The sequence below is a fragment of the Brachyistius frenatus genome, unplaced genomic scaffold (genome assembly GCF_029030835.1).
Source record: "Brachyistius frenatus isolate BFR_SWC_R1_liver_20210118 unplaced genomic scaffold, ASM2903083v1 Contig_27, whole genome shotgun sequence".
Lineage (NCBI taxonomy): Eukaryota > Metazoa > Chordata > Actinopteri > Embiotocidae > Brachyistius > Brachyistius frenatus.
The window spans coordinates 4,529,804-4,550,491 of record NW_027210626.1 but is presented as its reverse complement, the minus strand read 5'-3'; the positions used below and the strand labels follow the sequence as shown (position 1 = coordinate 4,550,491).

The 20,688-nt window shown below is 41.1% G+C and overlaps 1 protein-coding gene across 7 annotated transcripts in view; it reads left to right on the top strand.

Moving 5' to 3' along the window:
• The first annotated feature begins 11,241 nt into the window (after positions 1-11,241).
• The window catches only part of lrp1bb (low density lipoprotein receptor-related protein 1Bb), a 254,702-nt gene continuing 245,255 nt past the window's right edge, over positions 11,242-20,688 (top strand). For all 7 annotated transcript variants that reach the window (XM_069698696.1, XM_069698693.1, XM_069698690.1 and 4 more), the window contains exon 1: positions 11,242-11,637. In XM_069698696.1, coding sequence (XP_069554797.1) covers positions 11,376-11,637 — 262 coding nt within the window. In that variant the 5' untranslated portion in view covers positions 11,242-11,375. The remainder of the gene's footprint in view (positions 11,638-20,688) is intronic.

Here is a 20,688-nt window from a genome sequence, read left to right as displayed (position 1 = left end):
TAGATAGATAGATAGATAGATAGATAGATAGATAGATAGATAGATAGATAGATAGATAGATAGATAGATAGATAGATAGATAGATAGATAGATAGATAGATAGATAGATAGATAGATAGATAGATAGATAGATAGATAGATAGATAGATAGATAGATAGATAGATAGATAGATAGATAGATAGATAGATAGATAGATAGATAGATAGATAGATAGATAGATAGATAGATAGATAGATAGATAGATAGATAGATAGATAGATAGATAGATAGATAGATAGATAGATAGATAGATAGATAGATAGATAGATAGATAGATAGATAGATAGATAGATAGATAGATAGATAGATAGATAGATAGATAGATAGATAGATAGATAGATAGATAGATAGATAGATAGATAGATAGATAGATAGATAGATAGATAGATAGATAGATAGATAGATAGATAGATAGATAGATAGATAGATAGATAGATAGATAGATAGATAGATAGATAGATAGATAGATAGATAGATAGATAGATAGATAGATAGATAGATAGATAGATAGATAGATAAGATAGATAGATAGATAGATAGATAGTTTATTAATAAACCTTACCTGCCTGATGTACCGGGAAAAAAACCACATCATTTACTCTATTAATAATTCTAAATGCTTAATGATGTTAATGGTGTTTTGTGATTGCTGGAGGAATTTCATAAAATAAAATTATCCAAAAGAGCATGGGCAAAAAAACTGCAATCAATATTGATTTGTCAGTGACATTTCACTATAAATGGTAAATTATTGATGTAACACATTATGTATTTTGAGAAAGGCTGAACTCAAGCGACATGCAAATTGTGGCTTTTATGCTGTCTGTAATGTTCATGTACCAATGTCACAGCTGGATTTGTGGAATTAACAGCCTAATGTTCACCTACGGTATGTAGCTACTGGATGTTTTTCATTAAGGAGTTTCTTTGTGGCTTCATGAGAGTTGTGTGGGCGGGGTGATAGCGAGAGCACAAAGCCTCAAAGCAGGTGTCTCACAGGAAAAAAATATATATTATATCAAGAGCACAAATTATTATTATTATTATTTTTGGTCCCTGACACATCCTGGGCTCTGTATATAATCCTTAACATTGACAGAAAGTTGCACCATTTATCCTTTATTGAAGTGCAGAACTCAGTGCTATATATCAGTATTATGATGTGGAGCATATCAGTTATTTTGTTGTGTCATATCCCTATTTAGCTGCTTAACTTATATACTTCTTCTTCTTCTTTAATAGAACATTAAACAGGCTTTTATGAGTAGAACCAAAGGTAACATTGGCAGGGATTGCTTGAGTGTACGTAAATTTCTCAACCGTTAACATAGAGTATGATCAAATTCAAGACCCACAATGTGGTCAATACTGCAGGGGATTGGCCTGTCACAGTAATTACATAATCCCGAATATTAGAGCTGACTGCAATAATTTTGCATAATAGTTAAAATAGTTTCCTTTCATCTGCATAAAAACAGCTGAATGAATCCCCCAAAAAATTCATACTGTATTTCCAACACTACGTGTCCAAGTTTTTCCCCATTTTGAGGTTTGAGTGGCGAATGATATCGTCTCATTATTGTCATCTATCCCCGTTCTTCTGCTCTAATTTAATGACACATGAGAAGAGAATTAGTGCCGCCAACTGTTTATCTTGAGGCGCCTAACTTTTTCTGTTTGGCCAACTGCATTTTGATGAGCATCTATTAACATTAACCACAGCCAGTAAATGGCTTTTCTCCTTCTTCATAAGTTGCATGTGTATCATTTAAGTATGACTGAGCTTATATAATAATAGTGGCATTGAATGAACAGAAAGAATCAATTAAATAGTACATTGCACTTATTAGTCGTCCACTAAAATGTCATGATTGTGACCGCCCCAACAATGGGTGCACTAGCTGTGAACAGGGCTTTGTTAAAGTAGCCTCTAACTCCACAAGCTAATGTTGGCAGGTAAACAGACCAAGGTCCCAGTGTTTTGGATAATGAACCTTAGATACATTATTATTAAAAAGTTGGCTAGAATCATTCCATAGGACTTTTACATTAAGAGAATGAGTTTTCTTCATAACATCAGCAATGCACACATTTATCTTTGTACCATTCAGCGAGAAATAATTGTACAATTTGTTTGCAATTTTGATAGCGTTTAAATGCTGCACAGAAGAGTAGCTTTTAAAACATGACGGAAGGCACTTTGCAATCTTTCATCTTCCTCCTTCACTTGTTGTCTTGTGTGTGCACACAAGCATTTTCTGAAGAGCAGTTGTTTCGCTTCACCTGCACTTGTCAAGACTGGTTTGTCTGACCTCAGTCTTAAAAACAAGAAGTGAAAAGATTATTTATAACTGACAAAAAAAAAAAAGACATGTGGATGGTGTTTGATTCTGACAAACGCAACTTTTCTTTCGATCACATGAATTTGCAGCAAATCTGCTCATGGAGCGATCATCTAATGTGTGTATAATGACAAAGCACAGTGCTGTGAAAACACCTTCTGACACATGATGCTTGCATTTAAGGCTGCAAAATGATCAATACAAAATATATTACGAATCAAAAACTCCTTCTGACCCATCGACCTTGCTCAGACTTGAGTCCAATCTGCATAAAGGTTGAATGCCAAAAATGAGATAGAGCTGGGAGAAGGGGGGAGGGGGGGGACTCCAGACATGGTAGACTTTTTCTCACCAGCCATCCATCAATCATAGTAGGCCATTAGGCGAGGCACCAAGCCACAGCTCCAATCTGTCAGCTTCCATAAATGCTATCGACACAACTCATGCAAGATAAACAACAGCAAAAGCAGAAGGAGTGAAGACAGCAAGGGAGGGTCTTGGCCAAGCTGTACGCTAATAGCGGAAGCGGTCATCTAAAGATAAAGTCTCTATGAATGTATTCCACTGCTGATGCAATATGGAGATCGTGTTACTTCTCAAGAGTACTTTTGACTTCCTTTCAAGCTTTACATGAATTTCATGAAACAGATGGTACCTGTCAGTAAATGCATTTTGTCTCAGTAATCATGCAATCCAAATGCAGACTGCAGTTTCCGTTATATATACATTTCCTGGAGGCAGAACTGCTGCTCAAGTAGGAACAATGGAATTGCTTGAATTAAACCTCACAAATAACCATTTAAATTTTTTTTTTTTTTATCATAATGAGGCAAACCAACATAATTTTGCACGTATTGCTCGTAGCAAGAGAATATATATTAATATATAGTTTATATCACTCCAGTTTTGTCATGTAATTGTAGACATTTTAATACCAAAACCATATAAGTAATTAAATCACCCCAGTTAAAATTTCGACCCACTGTAAAGAGGAAAAAACAACAGCTTAGGGGGATCAAAACATTGATATAACTTTCTTACATGTAATTGAAAATATTACAATGTATTTTCCATATTCATGGCTGGAATTATCTTATAATACGATTTCAGACAGACAAGTGGACCATACCATTTCCTACCCTTGATGTTCGATGAACGAGGTGTCTGCGTGCCTCAATTGCATCACTGCATTGGCTCGCAGCGTCGTTAAAGTCTGCCGTCGCGTAACCCACTAAACACACTGGAGGTTAAAGTAGCTAGCTAACTTTACTTTCATGTTTTGAACTCAATATAATGTTTATTATCTTATTTGCGGAATGTTTTGTGTGGCTGTGGTAGTCTTTTTCTTTTCTTATGCATTAGCTTTTATTATAGGCACCGCATCATGGGTGACAGGGAGGAAAGCTAAGGAGAGTCAACCCGAACCTCTGTGGTCAATTTTTCAAGGCAAGGTCACTCTAGCTTTGGCTTTTGAACCTCTAACCTGCAATCATTTCTTATCCCTTCTTTTGGTATTGGGACCAGCACAGGATCTATGTGGAATCTTGATTTATTTTTTCTATTGAAGTCTTTCACAACAGTCTTTCACAACAAGAAAACAGCTAACGACTCCAGCTTTTTGTGTGGTCTATGCCTTTACTGTTAGTCAGGCACAGTCGTTGAGACAGTATGGCACATAACATGTCTGTCTATACTGCTTTGGCATGTTGGAATGCGTCTTTTGTTCTGGTACCGCAACGCGTGGATCTGTTTGACTACAAACTATGTTCTGCTGTTGTATTTGTCGGCGAGTCTGACTTCAAGGCAGTTTTGCTCTACTTTGTTGGTGGCTCCAGACTAAAATAGTTGTTGTGTGGTATGTGTCCCATGAACTGGTAGTATTGGATTGGATTCAACATGATCTACAGACTGCAGATGTGATGTTAAATAAGTAAAATACTGTAACGATTGTAAGCATATGTGGATTACCTTCATTATTTACTGAGTAGTTCACAATTGAATTAAATGTCTATATTGAACAAGACAATGTTAGAGAAAAGATTCAAGGGTAGTTTGTCTTGCCAACACTGTTATTTAAGGTCAGTAAATAAAGAGTTCACATTCTTACTACAACATGTAACCAAGCCACTGATTTTACTCGCGATGTCAATTTTTTTGGCCTAAAAATAGCTCCCATAGTATAAAATCTGTTGTCGCTAAGGCAATTTCCCATACGATATTACCTCATCGTGCTTGTGAGTGCACATTAGTTTGATACACTAGAAGTTTAGTTGGGCACACTGACTGTAAGATTAGGACCTACATTCATTGTGCAAAGACCTGCATACACCGTGCTGCCACTGTCTGTTGAAAAAAAACTATTTAACCAGATGACCTAAAATAACTTTTTTGAAACTTTTCATCTATTTATCTCGTAGTATTTTTGGATCTTTCAGGCTTCAGCTTTGTTTGTGACAAAAGAAACCTCTTTATACATACATTATTTTTGTCATTAGAGCCATTATGAAACATAATTGAACAGCAATGAAAACTTCAAATGTCAACGAAATATACTCAGTACTCTTTAATCACTGCTCTTTGCCGTTCACCGTCTACTGTGTCTCTGCTTATAGGAGCTTTTTGTTTTTTCTTAAGTCTGATAAGACTGGACACACATGACATCATGGAGTTTTGATAGCAAATTACAGAATTGATCTTGGAGCTCAGCAGGCAATTATCAGTGTAGAACCACGGCGCATATCAATGAGCCAAGGCAAAGAAAAAAGAAAGGAAGACACTGTTCCTGCTGCAAAACTAATATTCATCATTACGAGCCTGTTTATATACCTGGGAGCTCTGTGAGGGGACATTTCCAGATTATAGTTGTATTTGATTTTCCTTACTGATCAGAGAAAACCAATTTCTGACCCTTCACATAGGTACTTTATGATAAAAACCTGCAGCATGATGGATTATTTCCTCTCCTAGGGACTCAAAAACCTGCAGATTCTCTCTCTCTCTCTTACTCTCCTGCTGTTTTTGCTTTAATCTTTTCTTTCTTCCTTTCAGAGCTGAACAAGTATGCCTTGTCTTTACAGGTACAACAAACGCAAAACCAATGTTAAAGAGGCCATAACGGAATTATTGGCGAACTCTTCCCTCCGACAAGGAGACGACAACAATGAAGCTATTCAGTAACCTTGCTGGGAAGTTGGTAGTCACTGCTTGTTGATAGGCGACCCTCTCTCTCTTTCCCTCTCTCTCCTCAGTGCTGTCTTTCCTTTAGTGCTTGTTGACTTGGAAAAGGCAATTAATATTCCTTTGCTGAGTAGAGGCTTTAGTTTTAGGCTGATCACGTGGAGCATACTGGCTGCCACCTCCCCGATCTTACAAGTCCGATAATTACCTATTTAGATGTTGCTGAGGAGATGTGTGTGTGTGTGTGTGAGAGAGAGAGAGAGAGAGAGAGAGAGAGAGAGAGAGAGAGAGAGAGAGTCCTGCACATGTGTTGGCCTGCTGCCACAGCTTGTGAAAAGAAGCACCATGAAGTGGATCTGTCACTACGAGTTAGAGACACAGGATGGCTGCACACCAGGAAAAAAAGAAAAAGCATAGGACACTAAACGGAACTATCAAAGTCACAGAAACAGACTGTGTATGTTCATGCTCTGTGAACAGATTCACTCACTAACAATTTCTTTTTTGTATAAGTTATGGGGGCTGTTTTTGAGATACTACACACGGCACCACACACATTTCATTAGTGACTTCCGTAATTATGGTGAATCTAATCAGAAGCTGCCATATTTCCGCGGTTAATGGGCTCTGCGTGGAGGGGGGTGAGGTGAAGGGCTTTCTGAAAGGTCAGTTGACTCACCACCGCTGCTGACCCCCTTCAGCTCTACCTACCCGCACCTCTTAAATCTCAATCAGTAATGGGAAGTGTGGCCATTCATTAGCTTGGCATCCAGCGGCTGTCTCTTTCATCTCACCCCTCACGCCCCCACCTCCACACAACTGCTTCCCCTTCTTTTCCTGAACCTCCTTCCCCTTCCTCAGTAGGAGTAGTTTGACATGGACCCTCAAAGGTATTTTGGGGTTGAACTGCTGGGAAACTGCTACTGAACCCTCTGGCCTCACACAGACAGACACGCAGCCAGAAGGAAACCTCCCCACTTCTCCACTGCTCCCTCGTCTATGCTGAAACCATCACGAGCCTCAGCTCTATGCCTGGTTTTTTTGTGTTTTTTTTCTCTCTCTCCTGTGCTGCCAATCAGAGGAGCATTTTTCACAAAGCTACTTGTGGCAGGAAATAATGATTTTGTGTGCGTGTGTGTGTGTGTGTGTGTGTGTGTGTGTGTGTGTGTGTGTGTGTGTGTGTGTGTGTGTGTGTGTGTGTGTGTGCGCGTGTGTGCACGCACGCGCATATGGGCAACAAAGCTTTGCACCAAGCTGAGGGCGTCTCCAAGGTACCCCCCTGAGGCAGAGCTGAGATTGAGTTCATTATTCAGTAGGAGTGGATTCCAGCTGTGTGAAGAGAGAGATGGTGAGCCGCTCTGTCTGTGTTGTGGCTCCTCCAACCCTGCCGTCCACTGGGAACCAGTGAAAAATAATGCAAAGAAGAAAGACTTTGACTGTTACATTTAGATGGACAGACAGCATTTTGGGCTATTTTTGCTAAGAGAGTGCCTGAAGGAACAGGCCTCTGCTTTATAAAGGAAGGGTTATTATTTTCACATTGAGTGTGATTTAGCATGTCCTTTTTAGGTTGTGGTTTTACAGTCGCAATGTGGATCATCCAGTGCTCCTCATGTACATACATGTACATACACACATGGAGCAGCACTTGACCACAATTCTTATGTATCCCTAGATGGCAGTAGTAAGTTAGACATCAGTGCACTGCCTGCCACAGGAAGGCTTGTGTCTTTGAATGTGTGTGAGCATGTGTCTGCTTGTTTGTTTTCCCTTGAGCTTGATAAAATGTGTTGGTATAATTTCAGAAATAAATTTAAGCAAAACCTAATAACAGGAAGACCAAAAAAAAAAAAAAGATATGCTATTTTCAAAATAGTTCCAGTGTCCTGCTGTTCCTCACTTATAGGGCGAGGGTTCAAACAAATTGCGGAAGTCTTTTTTCAGTTCTCACACAAAGGCAATTAACTTGAAATTGCTTTGTTGAAACTGCTTCTCAAAGAGCTCAGTACAAGCACAGGAAATGGCATCACAGCAACTCTGTATTTGTGAGGATTAAATGTATGATTTTTTTTTTAACTCCCCTGAGATTTGCATAGATTTGTATTGAGAAACAATCAGTTCTTCTACAATAACATGGTTGTTCACATTAAGATTTTCTGTTGACAGACCCTTGTGTGAAGCAAACCAGAAAACAAAAACATCCATATTTGGAAGAGAAAACACAAACACATCCCATTGTTTTATTTAGTGGGCTATATCCCACTGAAATACATACATACACACACACACACACACACACACACACACACACACACACACACACACACACACACACACACACACACACACACACACACACACACACACACACACACACACACACACACACACACACACACACACACACACACACACACAGAACAGCTCGACCGTCACATTACCCTGACTGACTATTCTGAATGCAACAAAAGTGCCATTTACATTTGCCTTTTCAAAAAATGCAAGTCATTTTCAGCATGATGGGAGTGCAGTGATTCATGCAGCAAATGGTCTGTCGTCCCACTGCTTGATTAACAAGCACTGAGACCCAGGGGAGCACCCGTGTATCTTCATCCCTTTATGGCCCTGGCAGAGGACTGCGCTCGCGCTCCTCAACAAGACAGAACCAACATCCATTCAGTACATTTCCTGCTTTCCGACTAATAACTGTCAAAGGAAACAAAATGCCCGTCAGACTAGATTTGTCAACCGATCTTTGCTCATTCCTCATTTCCTAAAATTGCTTTTGACATCTAAAACGAATCTTGTGGTATCCCGGCTTGGGAGAAAGCTGAGGATAAGCTGAAGGAAAAAAACCACAACGGCGGCAATATTATCCTGATAACAAGCCTGCAACTATGACAGGGTCAAGCAGGGTCAATAGCTGCTGCAAATTCGGAAGAATGGTATTGCCATCCGAAGCAGGAGTGGCAAAGTGCAGCTGAATGCTGTGTAAGAACTGGCATGACGAGCAGCGGTGCCATCACTCATGTCTATCGGTGAGAGGAGCTCCAAGGGCACGGTGCTCGACCAAAAAAAAAAAAAAAACGACCTGCAGAGCATCACTTCACACAGACGCCATGACCCTGATGTCACACTGGCGGTGCACTGTGTGACTGTGTGACTGTGTGACTGTGTGGCTGCATGTCAATGTGTACTTGTGACAGGTGAACAGGCCCCATCCAGTCCTGTATGTCAGGACCTGTACCGCAAGTGAGTGACACGTAATGCATGAGTGGCCTATTAGGCTGCCCTGGCCTCTGCCATTCAGGAGTGCGACTGCCACTACCCCTTTATTCCGTCTGACACGTCTGCACTCAAGCCAAGCTGGACCACGCGGAGCATTACTCCTATTGACAGCTGCATGCCTCCTTTACCACAAATTTACCAGAAGGGTGGTGAATTTAAGCTAATGCGTTTGTGTAGAAGTGGGTGACTCTGGGTGTTGGGTGACTCTAATTACGGTTAAAGGTGAGAAGAAGAGGGAGTTAAGCACGCCATATTCCCAGGGAACTCAGCTGTAGTGTTAGCGCATATGAATCATTCAGAACACAAGTAGAGCACTTCATCATCGTCAGAAAAAGTTGAAGCGCTTCAGTCAAACATATCGCCACTATGATTGCAACGGAAAAATGCAGTCTGCTCTCAGCTTTCAAAGAAAAAAAAAAAAGCCTCATGAAATTATTCATTTTTGCATTTTCTTTTCTCCTTTTTTTTTTTTTTTTTTAGTCACAGCAAACAATGCAATGCTGGCAGCGGAAAGTAGCAGAGACTCGATGCGAAACGTCCTTGAAGACCTGGACCTTTTAGTTTTTTGTGACAACTTGATAATAAAACACGACAGATTGTGTTGAGTCTTTGCTGCATTTGATCACTGATGTTGGAAGCACTACTTACTTCTGATAAGTACCCTGCCGAGGTTTTATGGTTTAAAGTGTAGTATTTGTTCCTGTAACCTTCAACAAACACAAGTCCATTTTGGCTCGTGTCAGAACTTCTTTTTAGTTTCAGAATTCATGCTTCACCTGGAATAATACCAGTGGATAACTGCTTTTTCCAAGCGCATGCATGAACTTTGAAACTCAGTGTGAAAAGCAGTATTAATTGTATTTACTTTTCTTGTTGTTTCTTTAAGCTTTTTCTTAAAAATTGGGGAACATTGTGACCAGCTGTAAAACACTACAGTATAAACATGTGATATCTAGTATAGTATAGAATACAAAATATAAAATAATTAGAACTGTATACAAGCAAACAAGCTCAACTGACTTACTCTCCCCGTAAAAACAATGCCACCTCTGCATTGGACTAAAGTTTAGTCAAGAAAGATCCTCATCAATATTTACATATTCTTTGCCGTTTACAGTGGCCTGCTTCATTTAGGTCTCTCGCTTTTCTTCCGCCATCATTTCTGCACGATTATATACCAACCCGCTTCTCTGAGATTCTCCCACACTCAGCTCAGATGCAGCATCCATACCAAACAATGGAAAACATTCTGCTACCGCCTCCTTTCGCTGGCCGCTGCATCGGCAGACCGTCAGTAGCAAGGTGGATAAAATCACAAAACAGTTTACCAGTATTAACATCAAGGCTCAGGAATAAATTAAAACAATTTAACGATTGAATTATTGAATAGTTTGGATTGTCATGTGATTGTTTTTGTGTTGTTGAATTGTTGAAGAAACAATCCTCGGCTCCTTCCAGCATTGCTGAGGGTCCACTATTCCTCTTTGTCGGTGCAGTTTTCCTGCTTTCTATCATTATTAAAAGCTGGTGAGTCTTTTTAATTTAAAAGTCGGTTTAATATTTAAGAGACATTCTGCACATACATATAATTATGTGCTGATGTAGTTGCTGCAACATTTTTATAATATAATGTCAGAGAGGAAGACCAGACATCTTCAGTGAAAATAGCAGGGCATGCCAGAATAGAGCAGAACAAAGGAGAAAATGTCAGACCAAATGGAGGTTCAGCTAGGTAATTTACATCCATTCAGTCAGAAGGCTTTCAAGGTACATTTAAGTACTGGACCTATTTTCTTTTCTCCAGTCAAAAAAACCCTCAAGCATACAAAGACAGAAACATAAGTGAATAAGCCTGCCCAGTTCTCACGTCTTTATGTTTAATGTATAACAGTAACCTTTCAGGATGGCTGTTAAGTCCTCTCATGACTTGCTGGTGCTTTACTGTAGCTTCATAGTTTTGTACGGCTGCCTTGAGATATTTTGATGTAGTCAGGTGTTACTACTTTTCGATCTATGATACCTGACGGCAGTGGTCTGTGTTGTGATGGGTTACAGTTTAAGGTATTTCCTTGAAGTAACTCTTAACAAGTAGTTGAGCCGTGTCCATTTGCACACTTCAGAGACTATTTTATACACACGACAGGCTAATTCTGCAGGAAAAGGTTTTTTTTGTAGAAGTCTACTATATTTGACTGTACCGGGAACAATGGTGGAGCTGAGTTTAGTCATTGTCGTACATTCCCTGACTTTTACTTCCTTTTTGAGGACCCCATCTGCATCCCTGAACCTCAGACTGACACCCTCTCCATGACTGTACAGCTAACCAATTAGATTAATTTCAGGCGAGCTGCGCCACCTTGACGGCATTTAATCATTGAGAAAAGACAGGAAACGTACTCATTCTTTATCTTCCTGCACTCCCACCCCGCCTTCCCTCGGTCCCTCTGTCCCCCCTTTGCCTCTGACTCTCATCTCTCCTGCCGTCTCCGGTGCGTCTGTTCGCTGTGAAGAGCGGCGGCGGTGTGTGCATGTGCCGGGGGAGCCGGGGGAAGCGCTGCACTATTCTGCGCACTGGTTCCGCTGGACATCACCGAATAACGGCGCTCGACAACCGGGTGCTGGTGGAGGGGGGAGACTGGACCCGGACCGGGAGCACCAGGAGAAGCACCGTGGCTCTTGATAGCCCGCTCTCCGAAAACATGTCGGAGTTTTTTCTACTCGCCTTTCTAGCGCTATTCTCGGGATTATTTCCGTGCGCCGAGCCCTCGGCAGTCTCGGACGAGGAGAAAGGTAAGGGAGAACCGGGCCGTCGGGAATGCGCAGTCCGATCAAACTTGGCACCACGGGCCGTTTTATAAATCAGTCTCATGTTGTTACTGGTGTCAGATGCTGTGCAGCTGATGGATAAGCTATACCTCTGTGATTTCAAAGGAATCATTTACGAACGATACATAGTTGGTCATCGTTCGCTCGTCGTTCTTCGCTGTCCAGTGCATGTCTCATTGGAAGTCAGCATCTCTTTATTTCTTGCAATTCAGGATGATAAAATGTCACATTATAACCGTAAAACCTCGAATGATAATACTACCTGTATTGAAGCTCATTGAATGTGCATTTAGCGCAGCTTTTGCATTTTCAGGAACATTCTTGAGGACGCAGGATAGACTCGGTGGCTCTTGACTGCAGGTGCGTAGCAGCGCTACAATGCAGCAGGTGAAAATAACCCCGTGCCAAAGTCTAGCGAGGCTATTTTCCGTCTCTCTCCGAGCTGTTGCCCGTACCGTATCTCTGCCGTGGGATCGTCGTAACGTCGCTTGAGGACGCAAGTGTAGTAGGACTGGTTGCGTGTGTGGTCAGCTCCACCGTGTCGGTGTGCCACCTGTCCTCGTGTCGGGGAAATCATTCTTGAGCAGCATATTGAATTTGGTTTCTGTCATGTAATTACAGCGTGCTCTGTCTGTGTCTAAGCAGAGAGCTATCCGACAGGCTTTTCACAATCAACAGTATCAGTTTGGGAAGTCAGAAGGGCTCTAAGGATCGCTGAGATGCCAAGCGAACTCGCTTTATCTATTAGGCTCCTGTTAGTCTCTATTATTTGCAGAATAGAGTTCAAACACATTTTTGATTGCATCTTCAGCCAGGGTACATTCATAGACAGCCACTAATTGAAACCATCATGGATGCAATATTTTGAATCTGCTTCCCAAAAAGAGGAGCAGTCAGTATTCTATTTAACTATGATGTGAATTTTTAAGTAGTTATCCGTCTGTTTATAAATCAACTTTTCTTTTTCAGAACTCCAATAGACAGGTATATTTATGGGCAATGTGCATAGATGCAGGCTGAGGGTTTCAAAGTAATTGCAGTCACATGAAGCATTCCTTTAAGAAGTATAAATCAGTACTTTTGTTAAAGATAATGCATGTACCTCCATTATTTTGTAGCCTTGAGGTCATGGTCGCACACTTATTCATTCTCCAACAGAGCAGTAAGTGTCAAGGCTGCTCTGCTTGTAGGGAGACCATCTCAAATGTCACCAGGCGACCCCCCCTCCCCCCAACTCCCTCTCCCCAAAACTACCTCCAACACAACAAGGACTTAGAAATTACCTTGCAATCACAGTGGGCAAGGGAAACACAGTTAACCTCTTTTTGAGCATGAAATGAAAAGATGGATTTGTTTCTTGAACTCCCTGAGAATGCCCTACTCTGTGGGGGGTTGGAGAAAGGCAATGGGTTTTATCAGTGTTTCCTGAACACACACACACACACACACACACACACACACACACACACACACACACACACACACACACACACACACACACACACACACACACACACACACACACACACACACACACACACACACACACACACACACACACACATAAATCTGAAAGTAAAGTTGGGACCTGGCTGCATCTCTGCCTGCTGTCTGGCTCCATTTGCACCGAGGATAAATGGAAGCTCTTGTAGCTGTGTCTAAATGGACGGTAATGATAATAGCATTTCTTATTTCTTTCAACACCAAAGCTGGTTGTTAGCCTAATTAGTTTGAAATTAATTTGCTGTGTGGTAGCAGCGTAGTTACATTGAATGCCAAGTAGTGAGCCCATGGTTTTCCCGGTATGAATTAGAAGCATTTCCAGAGCACATTCTTTGAATGGTGTTTTCTGTCTGAAATGCTTCCACATGTGTTTTTTCCTCTCCTTATCACTTGTGTCCATCTAACATTGAGGAAGCTGACATGGCCAGGCCAATGTGGCAGTACACTGCTGATCTGACAGAATGATACAACACAACACTCCCTGTTTTTTTATATATTTGAAAAAAAGCTAAATACCCTTGATTTAATGCAGTGACGTGAGCACCAGATAAGCATCATCAAGCGCAAACAGCTCAAGGTTGTTTGTAATGTACACCCTATTTAAAAATTGATAGTACTGTGGAAGACACAGATAGGTCCGTACACTTATGCAGGGAAGACTGTCTTTCAGAGCTAATTAAGTGAGATGGTGAGATAGTATCGCAGAAGTGTACGTATAAGTGCCTGTGTGTGCAAAGGGCAGCACACTAGTCAAGATGAGGAAGACGTCATTCAGTGTTTATGTGCAGTATGTAGTAACGATTAGTGTAAAAGGTTTCTGTAGGTTTTACAAAATGTAAAAGGTCTGTTAAGATAGTGGTAGAAATACATGTTGGGATCAGTCAACAATACTCACAACTACATATGATGCGAACTAAACCAAAACTGGACACATTTAGGGTCATAGATTATGAATCAAGTACAGATGATTATGTTAAATGTATCCAATAAATATAGATCTTAAAGTGCCCTATTGCAGTCTGGTTGTTTAGCACTTCATTTCTGCTATTGCTCTATTATTGTTCATTTTTATTGAAAAACACTGAACAAAGAGATTTTTTTTTTTTTAAATGAATTATGTGCAGTTATTTAATTGGCTATTTACTTATGAAATGTATAAAGAGGCACTTGGATTTTACACAGAGTCTACTCATCAACAAGAGTACTATTCAACCCGAGGAAAAGTTGTGTGCAGTAATGTCCTCTGTCGACCTGGCAAAGTTTTCTAACTGCTGAAAAAAAAAGTGCGGTGAGCATCAGGCTTGACTTTATGTGTGTTTGGGACTTGCATTTTTTAACTGATAGCCTCGAGCTGCATTACGGCAGCTCTAGGATCCAGTGTTTTTAGAGTTTGACCCATACTAGGGCTCAGAAGTCAGGATATCTAAGTCTGTACTGCTTTAATTTTGAGCATGTATCTCCTGTAAGTCCTTTATGAAATACTATATTTATCAGGATAAACGTTAGGCTGTCGCATTGTTTCTTTCCTCTGCAATGTAGTGTACTTTTTCATATTTTGCATATAAATACAGTACATATTTTTCAGGAGTATATAAACACACACGGTACGCTCAAGCAAATGTTTTACATATGTTTTAATATGTTTTTATAGACAGGGATATAATAGTAATCCAACATTGAATGGGCTGATGTTTGGCTCAGCATGACAACCAGGTACTGCTGCGACTATGAATATGACTTCTACTGCTTCCACTACATAGTAATGATCATTTTGTTAATAAATATTTCTTTGGCAAAAGAGGAATTTTAAACACCTTCCCCTTTCCTGGATCATGACGGTGTCTTGTATCAAGGACTGTCCTAATTCCATGGAATCATCAAAGCTAGACTGCCTGTATGAAAGCAATTGCCAAGGCAAGCACATGCTTTTGGCAGATGGAGGGGTCGACAGAAACGGCATACGAATATAGACGAAGCTGAAAGTGTAAAAAGCTCTAGTCACCTCATATCTTTTGTATGGATGTGAGACTTGGACCATTTATAGTTGCCATTTGAAAAGGCTGAACTACTTTCACTTTATCTGCCGGAGATGCCTCATCGGCAGCATCATATGCTTCAGATGCAAATACAAAGTTCTGAACTTTGAAGTGCTGAAGCAGAAAGAAATGCCGTGTAGTAGTGCCGCTTTAATGAAAGCACAATCAAGATGGTAAGGGCACATGGTCGGGGATGCCAGAGGAGCATCTGCCAAAGATTGTTTATGGCAAGCTCGTCCAATAGAAAAGGCAATGAATGTCAATGTAAGCGTTTAGACTGGCTTTAGTTGTTGTTGAAACTCTCTCATCAACTTATCATACCGGGAGAAAGCTCCTCTAGAACACAATTCTTGGTGTTGCCTCGTCACAAAAGGAACACTTTGAACCTCACAGCATCTGCGATGCAGCGGTCTTTCACTCAGCCACAAAAACTGATCAGGAACCACACAGGAATCTGCTCCTACTCAAAAACTCATCTGTGATCAGTGTGGGAGGCTGATTAGCCCTTCCAGACATCACCAAAAACCTACCCTACAGACCAAACGGGCAGTCAGCTGTAATATACCAACACAATCTATACTTTTGCTACCTTAGCACTGCGTAGTTAAATTAATTGGCACATCTTGTACAATGAGAGGACGGAGGAGGACTCGAGTGGAGACAGAAACCAAGCAGGCATGAACAATGTGATGCTTTTATCAACTAATGGGGGAAATTCAGGCTTAAAGGTAGGCGGACAAGCAGCAAAAACAGGAACAAACAGCTGTCAGATGGCAAGAGCTGAACAACTTAAGAAACCAAAAATGGCACATGACGATCTGACATAAAAAATAAGGCAAGATGGCATATGTACACTGGGACTAATGGGAGAATTAAAAATAAGTGAGGTGGGTGTGGGAGTCAGTTGACGGGAACCAGGAGGGACGGTCTGAGGGCATCTGATGGGAGGAATGACTGTGGCAGGAGGCAGAGGGTGGAAAAAGTGAAAACAAATGGTTGAGACAGCAACTGTGACACAAATCTTCACTCGACTTAATGTCACTATTGTATGCTTACTCATTTAATTCAAAGCTTGGAATCAGGAAATTAGTCACAGAATTGCAGCTGGACATGATAAACTGCAACAAAATAGAGTTTATTTAAATGTCTTGCCTCTCGCCCCTCTAAACCAACCTCTCTCTCCCTCTCTCTCGGACAGTTCACGGGTCTTTCAAAGACATTTGCCCTGCACTGAGTTGGTGTTTGTAGCATATAACTGTTTGGTGGAGACCAACAGTTGACCTTCAGAGGTTGGACTGAATTCTGTTTTCATAGCTGTTTTATGTGTTTTTCTGGAGGCCATTTACAAAAAATGAGGCCGCCAGCTGCGAGACCTCCGTTGCAGCTCAATTTTCTGTCCACATCCTGTTCTGACACGGCAGCAAAAGTGTCCACCTCAGCAACAGGGGGATCCTTAAGACTGAAAGTGGCTCACACTCACCCGGCTAGTCTATCTTCACCCAGTGATTGGAGAAACCACATGTAGATTCCAGTTTAAACTGGGTTAGAAAGAGAAAATAAAGTGAACGCAGAGGACTGGATGAAGGGGGAGTGTGGTCTTAAATAGGAGATGATGCCCGAGTCAGCACTGTGTTTCATGGTGGGTGTGTAGAAGTCAGCAAAGGAAAACTTGCGAAGTGGGCACTGGCTGAGTGTTGTTATTGGCATCCATGTCCTGCGAACTGTACTTCAGGTGCTTTTTATTGACTATTGCCTCACAGGTTTGTCTTGGCTTGAAAACCAGACGAGTTGTCAGAACAGCCTGTCAGCTCGTAACATGTGGACAAGGTCAGCTTCGTTTTGTACATGAGCAGATTAAGGACTTCTACCAAACCTCCGTGCTTGTTTTTCTTTTGCACCCCATAAGTACTTTAAACATCGTGGTAGACATGGACGGATTTCTGAGGTTCGTGAGAGATAAGTGCTTACACAGCATTCTTGCAGGATGGCATTCAATCTTTTATGAGCTATGAAAATACATTAAAACAGCTGACACATCTATCTGGTGATGTCGGCTAAGTGTTGCTGTCATTGAGCTCTTACATCTATCGCAGGGCGGAGGTGAAGTATGGCCTCGAGCTACAGAAGGAATCAGTGAAGCACCCCTCTTACTATGGCGTACAGTATGGTGGTGGAGCAGGCGGACTCCTAGAACAAAGTTATTGAATGAAGCCGTTAGATTTCTGATAGTGTCACCTTTAATATCACCTTTCACGGTCTTAATGGGTTACAATTGAATCAGTAATGGATTGGCTGAGGCTGTGAACGCCAGTGGGTGTAAATTGACTTGAGGCATTGATTACCAATATGAGGAGGAGCCACATTTTTGACCCACATGATCTGTTTTGGTTACTGTTCTAGGCAGACTTAATTATGTTGGTGGCATGGGATTTCATATTAGATTTTTCCCCGAAATGTTACATAATTTAAAAAGTGAATAATGAATCAATACATTTTTCTTCAAAGAAATCCCATCTTGCCGGAGTTGAATCGAAAAGCTGGGTTCAGCCTTATACTGAAATGGTTGCTGGTTAAAAAAAAAAGTGTATAAATTATTAATGGAGGAAAACATAACTGCTTTATTGCCAAATATGCTAATGGTTATATAGGGCTCATAAGAGCAGTGGTGGGATACACTGCTTCTCTCATAATTTGAGTTGAGTATGAGGTCATTACTGGGTGACGGATAAGATAGAATGCGTCATAAAATGGAATGTAAGGGTGATGTAATGTGCTTTGTGAAAGAGAAAAACCTATGCACATGCACAATTGAGACCATGTGCTGAAAGACAAAATTCAACAGTCCCGTGGATGGCGGTTAACATGGTCTGGCTGTACAGCAAAGGTTAAAGTTAGTGTGCAGCTGGGTGTGAACCTTGAGGCCTGAGTGAAGCAAACATCTTTCTTGAAGTATCTCGAAGGGGGTAAAGTGTCTCCATCTCAGACTAAAAGTCTTTCTGTCAGTTTGAAAGGGTGAACAAGTAGCTGGCTGGAGGCAGCACCCTGAGGAGGCACCTGGTGAATAATGTTATGTGCTCAACATGTACAGATCAACAGTTCAACGCCACTGCTCCACGGTTGGTTTCTCCATTATGTCTGGACTAGCCTACAGGAACTGCACATTCTCTTAGTTTATTTAACCTTTGTGTGGTTGACTAATGTATGAAGAGTGGTGTATGCGCCACCGACCCTCAGCTAAATATGAAGATATATTTTTCCTGCAGAGGTTGGGTTGCCATGGGAATAGGTAGTGTAGAGCGCTGTTCAGATGTGAGGGGGAACTGGAGCATTAGCTTCACTATTTTATAGTTTAACCTTACACTTGGCAGGCTATTATTTTTTTATCGCTGATGTGTGTTGTCCATAAAAAAAATAAAAATAAAAAAAAAGGACAGAGCTCTTTGATTGATTAGATGACGCATGCTGTTGGCTGACCTAAATCATTTTGGTGGAGCTGTCTTCTATTGTTTTGTACTTTAAGTCTCCAAACTGACACAGTAATGCAGAAAATGAATTAGTGTCACAAGCTGTCAAATTTAACATGTTACAGCATACTGTTAATTTAAAAACAGAGAATGTAATTTTATGGGTGTGTGTGCTGTGGCAGAGTTTGTTCTCACTGGTGGGAGCCATTCACCCTGCATGGAGGGTTTTCTCATTGCTGTTTGAACAAGCCGTTATATTTCTTGGCACGATCACTTTCAGATATTAAACTGGCAATATGGAGATCCCCTGGTTAATGTTTGAGCTTGTATGCTCTGAGATGGCTCAACCCCAACAACAAGCATCTCTCTGATTAATACTTTAAGATTCATCACTTTGTGTGGGCAGAGCACATTTGCTGCTGCTGTTTCAACCAGACACATCGGAAATTAGTTTAAATGAACAGACTAAAGACGGATGCTTCTACTGGGTTGCAGCACTACTTTGCAATTAAATGTGATCTGCGATGTGAATTATATTTAGAAAAAAAAAAAAAAAAAAAAAAACTTCTGGAAAAAAAAAAGAAAAAAGGTCGACACCAGCACTTCTGACCAATCTGTAGGTCAGAAGTGCTGGTGTTGAGCCCCCCGAGTACCAACGGTGATGGCCAGAGGACCAGAGAGAGGGCTGCCGAAGCCTAGCTGGGGACTCTCTCTCCCAGCTGCCACCTGGCACAGGCCGAGGGCTCAGGGCCCCGTCATGCAGACTTGGCTCAGGAAACCAGAACAGGGGAGGGATTCATCCATCCCCCAACAAGCCTCATTCAACAGACAAACCTAAGCCCAGTTGGTGATGCTGCGCTGTGTCCTTCTTAGAAGAGAAATTGGCATAAAGAGCAATTAAGAAATATTGAACCACTGAGGTGTTTTATTGTAAAGTACACTTCTGGAAAAATCCATAATTTTCCTTTATGGATTTAAACATAAAATGCTAATGCAGTTAACCAGAGAACTGGCAATATTTTGTCTTTTGGCAGATTTGTTTTTCCGTCGTTCTCACAAATCTTTGCCCTGAAGAGCTGTAATATAGGCAATAATGAATACACACAATTTTAAATGATCGTTATTAAAGATTCAGGGCAGTATTAGTGTACAATATTTACATAAGGCACACAGTGTTTATGTATTTTTGGTTGGCTTACAAGCCTAACAAAGACAAACACACACACACACACACACACACACACACACACACACACACACACACACACACACACACACACACACACACACACACACACACACACACACACACACACACACACACACACAAATGAAGCTTTACAACAATGAATGTCTGTGCCCTGTCTGTGTTGTGGCTGGCAGAGCTCACAGTACTCCGGTCCAGTTAGATGGAGGATAGAAAGGGAAATTATTGGCATCACTTTCACACCTTTGTGCAAAGCAATGAGTGGCTACATCAGTCGTGCAGCCGGTGAGAGTCTTGAGGCTACATTAAGGACACCTACCAGTCGGATTTCTTTTCAATATCACTTTTCAGTAGTCAGAATATGTCTACGTCCACGCTCGAAAATGCAATGAAAGAGCTTTTTGGGCCTAAAATATTTGTGAGATTGCCACTAAGGGTAAATTATTTAATGCACTTTCATGGCATAGAGCATGAATTGAAAATCAAAGATAAAACAGTACTGCTGCCCCTACCTACACCTGCAGCGAGAGCACACTTCACTCTTAACAGCTGTGATACTGTTGGCCCGCGAGGATTGAGTTCAGTCTTATGGCAGCACTATCACTGAGTTACTTTGTGTTAAAATTAGATTGCCAAATGCATCACCACTAGCTGTCATCAATCTGATTCAGTATGATTCCCTAACATGTTTCCGAGCTGCTATTGATCTCTGGTCCTCGGCACCCTCCCTTCTCACACAATGTTAGATTGGGAGTCCTATTAACTGCGCTCCCATCAATCACAGTTCACCCATGTTTGTTTGTAG